This window comes from Garra rufa, chromosome 18 (genome assembly GCF_049309525.1).
Source record: "Garra rufa chromosome 18, GarRuf1.0, whole genome shotgun sequence".
NCBI classification, from domain to species: domain Eukaryota; kingdom Metazoa; phylum Chordata; class Actinopteri; order Cypriniformes; family Cyprinidae; genus Garra; species Garra rufa.
Window position 1 is genome coordinate 9,071,268 of NC_133378.1, and position 12,123 is coordinate 9,083,390.

Here is a 12,123-nt window from a genome sequence, read left to right on the forward strand (position 1 = left end):
ACCTTTTAGAAATTTTGTGTTGGATGTGTGACTACAATGCTTTAAACTGCTACCTACATACACTCTTAAAAATAAAGGTGCTTTAAAAGGTTCTTCAAGCGATGCCATAGTAGAACCATTTTTGGTTCCACAAAGAACCATTCAGTCAAAGGTTCTTTAAAGAACCATCTCTTTCTTACCTTTTTATAATCTGAAGAACCTTCTTTCGCCACAAAGAACATTTTGTGAAACAGAAAGGTTCTTCAGATGTTAAAGGTTCTTTATGGAACCATTTAGACACAAAAGGTTCTTCTATGGCATCGTGAAGCACCTTTATTTTTAAGAGTGTAGGCAGGTCACTAGGTTTGGGAATAGAAAACTAATGATGACCAGTCACTGCAAATAAGATATACTTAACACGGATGTACAGTATGCATGTGTCTTCATAAAGCATGTGTGTTTGTGTGGTTTCCTTTGAGGTCTTCTCTTACACAACCAGACCTGGTTGAAATGAAATCAGGCATGCTGCGAGAGAAGAGAAGGCCTGCAGCATGCTGGGATGTCAATCAGTTAGACTTTAACCCTTGCGATGATTTCCTGGGTTGTCGAGCTCAGGCAAACATAATATACACAGTAAAAACCACTGCATTTTAGTGATGGTTTCTGTTTAAAAGTGGCTGCTTGAAACCATTTCCTGCACATTATCATTTCTGTAACTGCACAGTGCACAATTCTACAGGCAATTTAACGTGGACACACACATTTATCATGCATAACCCAACAATATCAAATACAGGAAATGAGGAAATCCTGTGCCATGACTTACAAAATGCTTCCAGGTCATTATGCCTTATTCTAGAGGAAATGGATTATATTGACTGCAGTTTTAACTTGAATTTGAGATAAATGTATTGTCTTATTATATCATTATCACCACATCCTTTTCTTTTCTTTTTGTACTGTAAATCAGCACAAGCACAGTAACCTCACCCTGAATCCGACTGTCAGCCGAAATCACGTCCAGTGTATCTACTGCACCACTAACCCAGACCAACCAGCCCGCTCAAGCCAGTCGGAGATGGAAATGATGATGATGAAGATAGCAGTAAAGTGCCGCTGGTAAAGAGGCTCTCAGCTCGGAGACACACCCTTCAACAGCAGAATAAGTCACTGAACTCTGTTTCCTCAAAAGAATCAAATTTACTAGCCAAGATCTCATTTTAAGTCTGTTCCAACAGTGTATACACTGTGAATTAAAACTTAAATATATAAAATGTAAGAAATCAACTTTTGCAACTTAACACATTTTCAAAAGAGAATGAATATTCAGTGCTGGATAATGGGAGGTGGGGTTGGTCATTTATCAGAAATAAATAAATACCAGCAACCTTTTAGCGCCTTTTGTGCTATATCCCAAAATTTGTACAAAAATAGTTGGATGGAAACTTTTCACTGCACTATTTTAAACTAAACTAGAAATATTTAGGGCTGCCCCCTAGTTGACTATCCATTAGTCGACAAGAAGAAGCTTGGTCGACCAAATTTTTTTTTAGTCACAAAAAATCAGGAAGTGGCAAAGTCACACAGTCTGTGAATGACAGGTAGTTAACAGATGATCATGGTAATATAGTACATCGGGCAGGACATCCAAATGCTCACCTATCATTCATCGACCTCAAATATGGCTTTTCATCTGAACAATCTATGTAGTAGCAACTTTACATGGCCGCTCAATCTAACACTAACCTAGAAAAATGTGCCCTATTGAAGTGTCAGTGCGGAGTGTGGAAGCCTATGTGGTCACTTGCTCTTAAAATACTCTGTCTTTTTTGGTGTTACAGATAAAAGTAAAGACTCTATGTTTATCTGTGTGCACTCAGAATAACAACAAAACATTGCGCATTTGTAAAATAATGAAAGCAAACAGGATGTGCCTTCTGAAAACGAGTGCGGAACTTCAAAAATCAGTGTATACTTGACTTACAGACATGAAAAAATAAATCTATAGAGAGTGAATTGTTTACTTTTAAATGAACCAATTCAAATATAAACTAACTATTCTCAGATTATGTAATCCATATAAAACAGTGTCGCTTCACATTTGTTTTCTTAAGCTGAAAACAAAGAAAGCACAACTTTATCAAAAAATTATTAAAACGTTAATGCAGCCTTCTTGCTGTTTTTCCCTGACACATTCATAATTATTATATATGCCGGTGCACTGTGGCAAGCTTTTTTTGCATGCACTTGAGCGCTTTTCCGCCTAAGTATGCAATTAAAGGCTCATTTTATGATTTATATAAACATGCGACTAATAGTCGACTAATGCTTAAAATTAACTACTACTTCTTGACCAGAAAAAAATCTTTAGTCGAGAAATCTTTATCCACTTAAATCTTCATTATCTTCATGCTTAATTAATCCTCAAATCCAAAAGCTGTGGTTTGATTTATTTAAAAGGAGTTTTAGTGCACGTGGTTGGATATTTAGTTTGATAAAGCTCTTATCAACACAAATAAGAAGCATCTGTCAAGTTCTTTAAGTATTTAGAAGACACGTTGAGGATTTCCATCTGATCTTAGTAGTGATTCTCTTAACCCTCTGCTGGTGGCTCTCAACTGTCACTGTTTGATACCAAAGGCATCTAAGCTTTTAAGCAGAATGTTTTCTTATTACCACATGGAGACCTAATTTATATAAAGAGATGGCTTGGTATCAAATGGTATCAGGAGTAAAACAGAAAGAAACTTCATATTCATGGAATGATCCCTCACAACAACCAGTGTCACAACAGCACTGATTGGAGAAATAGAGTCTTGTGTAATTGAGTTTGTGCTGTGGGGTCAAAAGCAGAGGCAGGGGATAAGCAACCCTAATGCATTCAGTCACACCTGCAAGACACAGTGTTTCAAACCCCAGAGGGAAGCTTTGAACTTTTGCCTGCATGGCTAACCCCGATGGGTGGCACAAGCTAAAGGAATCATCAGTAATATACGGCGGTCAAGAGGTTGAAAAGCATATCAAATCCAGATCAGCTGTACAATAAGACAATTTTTTCTTTCCAATTCCACCCACCCCCACCACTCAGCAGGTGCCGTGCGGCAAGGTCAAAACAAGCTCCAGGGAAGAAGAGGAAATGAGTATAGCTAACAGACTGAATTCCATTTTCTCATGTCTCAACTTGGGATTCACTTCACACCACATCTCTCTGGCCACCCTAACATTAAAAAAGCAATACACTGAACCACTAGGTTATTCTTTAGTGGCAGATTGATGAGAGAGTGCTAATAGCTACTCATGCTCAAATCATCACTTACTATGTTAAATATGCTTTTAAGGAACCTAGCAAGAGAGCATAGCTGACCAATCCTGTAGCATAAAAGGTAAACTGCTAATAAGTCACCGTGCCGTTAATGTATTCTTAAATAAAAACAAAACGCACAATGTTCATGTGTCAGTGCTGTCTCATTCTAAGTCACTGACCTTCTCAAAGAGTGTGACACCCCTATTATTCTCTTTTGAAGTCCCCCGGTAACAGAAAGAGGGAGAGGGAAGGGGAGAGAGGAAAAGAGAGGGGGACCATCTGTCAACTGCCCCAGAGATCAATGGCACCAGCGGCAAGGCTAAATATGTTGCCCACCATGACTTGAAAACAATTCAAACCAGCAAGGTTTATTTTTAAGTTCCCACTACGACATCAAGAATCATTTATTTTACAGTTTCTACAATAATGCATGGCTTATCATTGATGTAGAATTGCCAAAGAACATCAATTTAGCAATCAAAAAGGTCTAAGACAGCTAAGATCGCAAATTTTAAAGATTAGGGCAGTGTGTCAACTCTTCTACAATAGTAAGGCAGATATACCCCTGGAACAACCCCCGTCCCCCCGATTGGAGCGCAGATTGGTCTCACCCAATACGTGCACAGATACAAAACATGAGCTCGCAATGTAAACAAAAAGGGATGCAGCGATTGTTCAATGAAACCACGCAGTGTTTGAAATAAAGCAACAACCATAATCATGCAGATGCAGCTTCAAGCCAAGGATAGATGTATGAATAGAGGACGTGTGCATAGTTATGTGAGCAGCACAGGATGAATAAGAAATACAAAGCGAGGTGGTTGCTAAGCAAGAGCAGGGCTGGGTTGAGCTATGGAAGTGATGCTGGATCCCTCAGCCAGGCAGCATTGCTCATTCTTCAGCATTGCAAGCGGATTAGCGGATCTTGTTATTACTTACCCAACATTTGACTGAAGAGAAGCTGCTCCAGGTCCCCAAGTACCGTTACAACCAGTTCAGGATCCACTTTTAGGAAAGCCTTGTCCCCTTCCTCTGGTTCTGGAGCATCCTTGCCCCCTCCGCCGCCACCTGGGGTGGCAGCTCCTGAGGTGCCACTTATAGTTTTCTTACCATTAGTTTTAGCCTTGCTGGACAAGATCTCATCATCTGACTTGCCGTCATCTGCCAGCTCTTGAGCTTTGCTGATGGGTTTGACCTCAGCATAAGGACCCTTAGGTATCCGACTGGGTTTGCCCAGTTTAGAAGGTGGGTTAAAGGGTTTTGGCTTTCCCTGAAACAGCGAATGCTCCGACTTGGAAAGGTTCTTGGAAAGCGGGATACCCTTGCCAGTACTCCCTCCAGCATCCTTGAGTTTGCCGGACTTGTTCTGACCTGCCCCCGGCTTTTCCATGTCGTCTGACCACTTGGGCTGATACAGGTGCATCTTTTTCTCAGCATCCGTAAGCACGCATAGGTTGGTCAAAGACTTTTGCTTGCGGAGGTTACTAGGCACTGGAAGACGACCCTCAGAGTTTCCCGCTCGGTAGACCTTTAGCTCAGCCCGAGGAGTAGCCTGTGGGAGCCCTGACTTGCCCCTTTTCGCAGCCATGCCCCCAACTCCGTTGGCTCCTGCCTGGCCCTGAGGGGTCTTGGCTTTGGAGGTTTTGTCAGCTTCAGTCTCCAGATCTACTCCTTGTCTTCTTGGGCTACCCCCAAGCATTCCTCCTGCGTGAAACCATGTAAAAGCATCAGTGAGTCAAATGGTTTTACAATCGAGCAAAAGAAGAGACAAGGTGCAAGGTCTGCAAGCTCTGCAAGCTCTATCGCTTGCTGCCAAATCCTTATCAGAGGGAGAACTATCTCTCCAATAACACATATAGCAAGACCAGTCGCTAGATCCTGTATTGAAGAGGAGGTAATCCGTATGTCTGGTGTCTTTAGCATGTAAATCCAGCATCTGGCTCCTCTCAGTTAGTCTGCCTCAGTTGCAGCTGCTCTAGTGCTACCCAGTCACTCATTTTCTCTCTCTCTTTCTTTCTCTCTCCTCCCTTCAGCAGAGTGTCTCGCTGCTTGGCTGTGCAGCAGCAGAATGACAGAGAAGACAGACGCAGAAACAGTCCCTCCCCTTGCTCCCCCGCACTCATTCAGCCACACACACCCTCCTCCTCCCCCTACTCTTCTGGCTCGCTCTCTCTTTCCTCTTTCTCTCTCCAACACACCCACTCTAAAGATGCTATACTGCTCCCCTGCACAAGTGTTACAGTATGAGGTACCTGTGATAAATTACACTGTCTATTTAAACAGTTGCCTGCCAGCATGTTTCCCCTACTGGCCCTCTTTGGTTCACTAAAGTGCTCTGTTATCACAAAACCAATAATGTTTTCACTGCAAGGATATAATCACTACTAACATTATGCTGTCAGACTTCAGTATTCAATTTAAAAAAATGTTTTTTGTTGATTTAAATGACTTTGGAAATGGCTTTGCGAAAAACTGTTTACTGTTCACTCTCAAAATGAATCTTAAACTGTCTGTAATGACTATGACTTAAAGCATCAGTGTGGCAGAAATCGCCTATTTGCATAGCCAAATTTGGTCAGAGTAAAAAGGACTTATTCTTTAATAATATCTTACCAGGGGAACCAAGTTTGCCAGGGCTGCCACTGGTGGCCTAGCTGTCTTAAAACAAAATCTACATGACACTCCAGGCTACAGCAAATGTTTAGACAATTAGGCCTTGGTTCTAATATGCCACGTTGAATTACCCTCAAGAAGAGAAGATTGAGCTTTGGAAGGAACAGCCTCTATTTTGTCAGAGGTGGGCCTAATTTTTTACCAGCTTTGGGAAGGGGATGTCACAACAATAAGATGCACACAAAAACGCACACAGTTCCTTCCTCCAAAGCCAAACGGGATCTAGGCATGTTTGCATCAATTTTGAGAGTGCTCTACTTAGTCCTGTCATTTCAACTCAACACGGCCAAGCTCTACCAAACAAGCTATCCAAGTGGAAATAACTGACCTCATACAAAATATCAGCCCAAGGACATAGGATTGAAAGGAACAACTCAATTTAGTATTCTTATGGAGAGTTTTACTAAACAGGGCAAATTAGCATTAGAGCGCAATTCCATAAAATTAAAGAACATTAAAGAACGCAGACGCAGCCAGATCATTTCCATAATGACCAGTGCAATCTACCAAGAGCAGCACATATTACTGCCTGCTTTAAGACATGCTTTTTGGGGCATTAAATAATGGCGGAAATACCAGTGATTTGACTAGCGCAAATGTTAGTAAAACGCGTTGTGTGATTCATTTTAATATTCTCCTCTCATAAATTGTGTGCCTGAAAGGGAAACACTTACAAATGCATATTCAATAAGGTCAGGCGCAAAAATAACTGTGTCCATGCCTTTTCAGCATTAATTCGCGTTTTTAGTATATCCTGACAGTACTATTTTAATGCCAAAAGACGGTTTGCGCTAGTGCAAGCTGTTAGTAAATCTGTACCTTAATGCATTATTAGTAGATTTGGAAGCACTTTAATAAAATAAACTCCAACCTGTCTCAACATTTATCTGTCATTAAATCAGTAGGCTCAAGTAGAGTACATGCTTTCACTGAGGTGCATTACCTTTTCCATTAATATGCTGGTGTTAATACCTCAGTTTCTTCCCATCATGCACTTGATGCACTAATTCCTGATGGCAACTTAAAACCCAACACTGAAGAGAGTCGATAAGAAAATTGCTGAATAACGTCTATGAAAGTTCTGGAAATATCTTGGCAGATTCTGGCAGAAATCCAAAGGGAAAACGGAAATATTCAAATGCAGCAAATAGCTTTAAAAGAAAACACTGTTGGACCGTTATGAGCAGTATTCAAAAAGATCTAATTTGCATGCCACTGGTCAGTCAGTTATTTTTATGACAATTTACTTCCTGGACCTTACTGAAGACCACCAATTTAAAAAATAAACTACCTTTCCACCATGTTTTCTGAGGAAATTTCTACTAAAATGGTGTGATTGGTTTTAGCATGCTGCTATGCAGCCAAGTTTTGGATAGTTGCTTACTTTAAAAGCCGATCAAAATTACATTTTGGTCTCTAAATATGGCTTGAGTTAGATATTTGAATTTTTAAGAGATTTATGCTTGTTTTTTCATTACAAACTAGCAACACATGATTTAAAGGACGAATTACGCCAAGTGTTCACACCAAATGTGTTAACCTCATTCTAACTTCGTATTTCTAATATCAGCATTTATTCAAGGAAGCAAACAGATCCAAACTAGCAGGCTAGTCCAAAGTTCCTCCCAGTGGAGACATTAATGTCACACCAGACATAAAGTGGAAGGAATAACGTACAGAGCTAGATCTGTTCATGGGGGAGCCCTTGCTTATAAACAGCACTCTGTTTTGAACATGGGCTCAGGATAGTTCCACTCACGTAAAATACACCACAGGCCGCCACCTCGTCTCTCACTTGCGGGGCTTTAACACTGAGCTGACTGTCCGATGCTGATGACCCAGACACCATTGCAAAATTGCTGGACAAACTTCAGAGTTATTTGAAATTTAGCTTGAGTCAAACATTCAAAGTGCAATTATATGTCCCATTTGTCATTTTGTTACATTTCTGAAGAGACCGCTGTACAAAAGCATCTTGTCTAATCCGTATCAATAAACCTGTAGGCTTGTATTTTATCCACTAAAAGAAATTAAAAGAAAATAATAGTTGAATTCATAAAAAAATGACCCTGTTCAAAAGTTTACACCCCTTGATTTCCAATACTGTGTGATCTACAGCTCTGTTTTTGTTAAGTGATAGTTGTTTATGAGTCTCTTGCTCTTCCTGAACATTTAAACTGCCTGCTGTTCTTCAGAAAAACCCTTCAGGTCTCACACATTCTTTGGTTTTCCACAATTTTCGTATATTTGAACCCTTTCCAACATTGACTGTATGATTTTGAGATCCATCTTTTCACACTGAGGACAACTGAGGGACTCATATGCAACTATTACAGAAGGTTCAAATGCTCACTGATGCTCCAGAAGGAAAAACCATGCATTAAGAGCTAGGGGTGAAAACTTTTGAACAGAATGAAGATGTGTACATTTTTCTTATTTAGCCTAAATATCGTATTTTACAAAATAAGTTAAATTAACCATGATCTTCAAATGTAAAAAGCTCTTAATGCATGGTTCTTCCTTCTGGAGCATCAGTGAGCATTTTTGAACCTTCTTTAATAGTTTCATATATGTCATTCAGTTGTCTTCAATGTAAAAAGATGGATCTGAAAATCATACAGACATTGTTGGAAAAGGTTCATATATACAAAAATGCTGAAAAACCAAAGAATTTGTGAGACCTAAAGGATCTTTTTGAAGAACAGCAGGCAGTTTAACTGTTCAGGACAAACAAGGGACTCATGAACAACTATCACTAAACAAAAAAAAAAAAAAAAAACAGCTGTGGATCATTCAGGTAGCAACACAGTATTAGGTATCAAGGGGGTATAAACTTTTGAACATCCTTTTTATAAATTCAGCTATTATTTTCTCTTGTGGACTATATGTAAACATCTGCAAAATATCGTATTTAGGTTAGTACTGATTAAACAGAATCCCTCTTAATTTGGTAAAATAATTAACATTTTGCAGATTCTGAAAGGGGGATGTAAACTTTTGACCTCAATTGTATCTACAATTCCCAACATATGGAAGTAATATCATAATGAAAGAAAACAAAAACAATGCTTTATGAGGTGATAATATCATGCTTTCATTTAATTCATCTCTAGTCACAAGTTGTGTCTGGAAATTTACACAACACTCGGTTGAATAAATGTATCTGTTTACAGTTTCTCAGTTGTTAAACCTTTCTTTAAAAGGGAAAAGACTATTACTAATGGCTAAACTCCACCACACCCGAGTATGACTCAGTCCAAGGGCCAAGCTTTCCAAACAAAGCCACAGAGACCAGCGGAACTAGGAGGAAATCCTCTTTACAAGCCAGACTAAAGCTGGACCAAAGATTCATGGCCTCTATCGCACTGGCTACCTACTCATGTGCTTTCACACAATATGTGTCATTTGGGAGAATTCCTGTAATATCCTACACATATGACTCCCTCACATACTTCATGTCTATAAGAGATGACTATGATAGGAAATAGCATCATTTCTCTCTACTCTCCCACTCAGCAGAGTAAAGTGTTAACTGATCATGCCATGGGTCTGCTATCTGTTTTCAAATAAACTATGATGTTCTACTGCATTCAGAAAGTACAAGATGACCTTAGAGGAAAACACTCCCGCAGGCTGTCAGGCAATGTTCTGAGCCAAAAAACAGTTCCCTTTCTAGATACAAAAACAATTTTTTTTTTTGGATATCTGCATTAAAATAATATACACATTTTTAAAAAAGCCTTTATGTGAGACTCTTATACAGTAGCGTAAAATGGAAGCAATGTAGATATTTAAATTAATGATTAATCGCATCTCACTAAAGCATTCTTTATCTTGTTTTAGCAAATAGAGGGAATTCCCATCTGTGCATGTGAGTTCTAATGTTTCATCTCTGTCTGTCTCTTTACTGTGTTTGTAGGACTAGGAAGCATCACTGCAGCGTTATTAACTGATCAACCTGATACAACGTTTCCTGATGGACCCTTTTAACAGATTACCGCTGTGATCATTAGTGAATGATTTAAAAGGATAGCAGAAGTCTTGTTATCAGACTTGGTGCCATTTAAAAGCATTAATGACCTATAAGAGGCCTGCTTCTGCAGTATGCAGCAAAAAGGGAAAAGCTGGTTTAAAAGTTTTCAAGAGCTACACAGAAAATATTCTATTTATTAAAGCCATGTATGAATCTCATCAAGTTAGTGTTTTTAAGCATTTTGAATTTATACGACACATCATCAATCTGCCATTTTGGCGGCACTGAATGTAAACATTGCCAATGAACCAAACAAACGTGCATATTTTGCTGATTATTGCTTCTGAAAATGGTCAATAATTGTCATGTTTTGGGCTGTACTAATTGGTCTGACTGGGAAAAAGATTAAAAGGAAAAAAATAAATAAAGAGTACTATAGACTGCCAAAAGTTATAACAAATTAAGAAGAAAAGAGTGCAAAAAAACTGAACCAGGATTTCCAGGGCAAGAATCTTGACAACATTTGTGTTTGTTCTCATCATTTCTGAACAGGTAGGTGAAATATTAGGCTAATATCTTAATTAATACTGCTTGTGCGAATCTTTACCACCTATTAACTTTAGTTTGTCAAGATATTGCACCCTTTCCTGCTTACCAAGTCCTTCTCTATATGATTTAGCAGCTTCCACACGTTTTTTCCATGGTTTAGACAACATAAGAATTAGCAGAACAACATATTTATTAGTACATTAACCGTGCAAGTATCGCATCTGAGTATCGCTAGTACACTGTAAAAAGTTTTCACCAGTTTCAACTTAAAAACTTGAGTTTAGCAGCTGCATTAAAATTTTAAGTTAAATCAACTTTAAAGTACGAGTAATTTTAACTCATACGTTAAATCAGCTAAAAAGTCATTTTAACTAATTTTATTGTCGTGAGTTGAAATGAATAGTAGTTTTAAGTTGATTTAACTTAAATTTTTAAGGCAGCTGCTGAACTTACGTTTTTAAGTTGAAACTTTTTACAGTGTATGGCCGTGCATCCAGGTAACTGACCAAATGGTGACGCCCACTACAAATGGTGCAAACCCTCTACTTTCCTAAAAATAAAGGTTCTTTACTGGCATCATTGATTCTATGAAGAACCTTTGAAACTTTCGAATGTAGAAAATGTTCTTTATAGTTGAAAAAGGTTCTTTAGATTTTTAAAATATTCTTCAAAATGGTTCTTTTAGGAACTGTTCACTGAAACACCCTTTTGGAACCTTTATTTTTAAGAATGTATTTTATTTGTGGACCTATGCTTAGCTATTCTTTTTAATAGGTAACTTTTAAAGGGGTCATGGGATGCCACTTTTTCCACAAGTTGATATGATTCTTTAGGGTCTTAATGAGAAGTCTATAACATACTTTGGTTAAAATTTCTCAATGGTAGTGTAAAAAACACTCTTTTTTCACCTTGTCAAAATTAGCCCTTTATAGAGCGAGCTATTCTGTTGCATGTTCCTTCAAATGCTAATGAACTCTGCTCGCCCCGCCCATCTCTGCCATGGGATGACGAGCCGTAATGTTTACTTTAGCTGCATTTAGCCATGTTTAGCTGTGAAACTTGTTAACTACCACATTATTAAGAAAGGCCATTTCCAAAGATGCATAAACAACCCTTATACTCACTTCTGTCGTGGGTGAAGCTGCATCACTAATGATTTGCATGAACATAGACGCATATGTAGATCGCGATCGGCTCTTTCCTTTCAAAAACGAAAGTTTAATCCTCCGCATCTTCAGCGGCTCAGATGTCGGGAGTAAAAGATGACTGCTATGTTCATTATTACATTCAACAACAGAACACCTCAATCGCTCAATCAGAGACATTCTTGTCTTCCCCTGCAACTGAGTCGACACAATGGCGATTGGAGTCGTACTGTTTCAGCTCGGTGAGGCTGGGTCTAAGGTAAGGCGCTCATATCAATCAATCGTGGGAGCAGGGATAAAAAGGGGATATTACTTTTAAAGATTAAAAAAATACCACTGGGTGGATTTTTATCATTGTAGGGTGGGTGTGTACATAAACTGCCAACACACATTAATGTTCAAACAACATGTAAAAGTAAGTTTTGCATCCGAAGACCCCTTTAACTATATATATATATATATATATATATATATATATATATATATATATATATATATAT

The 12,123-nt window shown here is 38.6% G+C and overlaps 1 protein-coding gene across 1 annotated transcript in view; it reads right to left on the bottom strand.

Moving 5' to 3' along the window:
- nav1a (neuron navigator 1a) overlaps positions 1–12,123 on the bottom strand; it is a 164,910-nt gene that overhangs the window by 138,167 nt on the left and 14,620 nt on the right. The window contains exon 3 of the mRNA XM_073822902.1: positions 4,223–4,987. Coding sequence (XP_073679003.1) covers positions 4,223–4,987 — 765 coding nt within the window. The remainder of the gene's footprint in view (positions 1–4,222; positions 4,988–12,123) is intronic.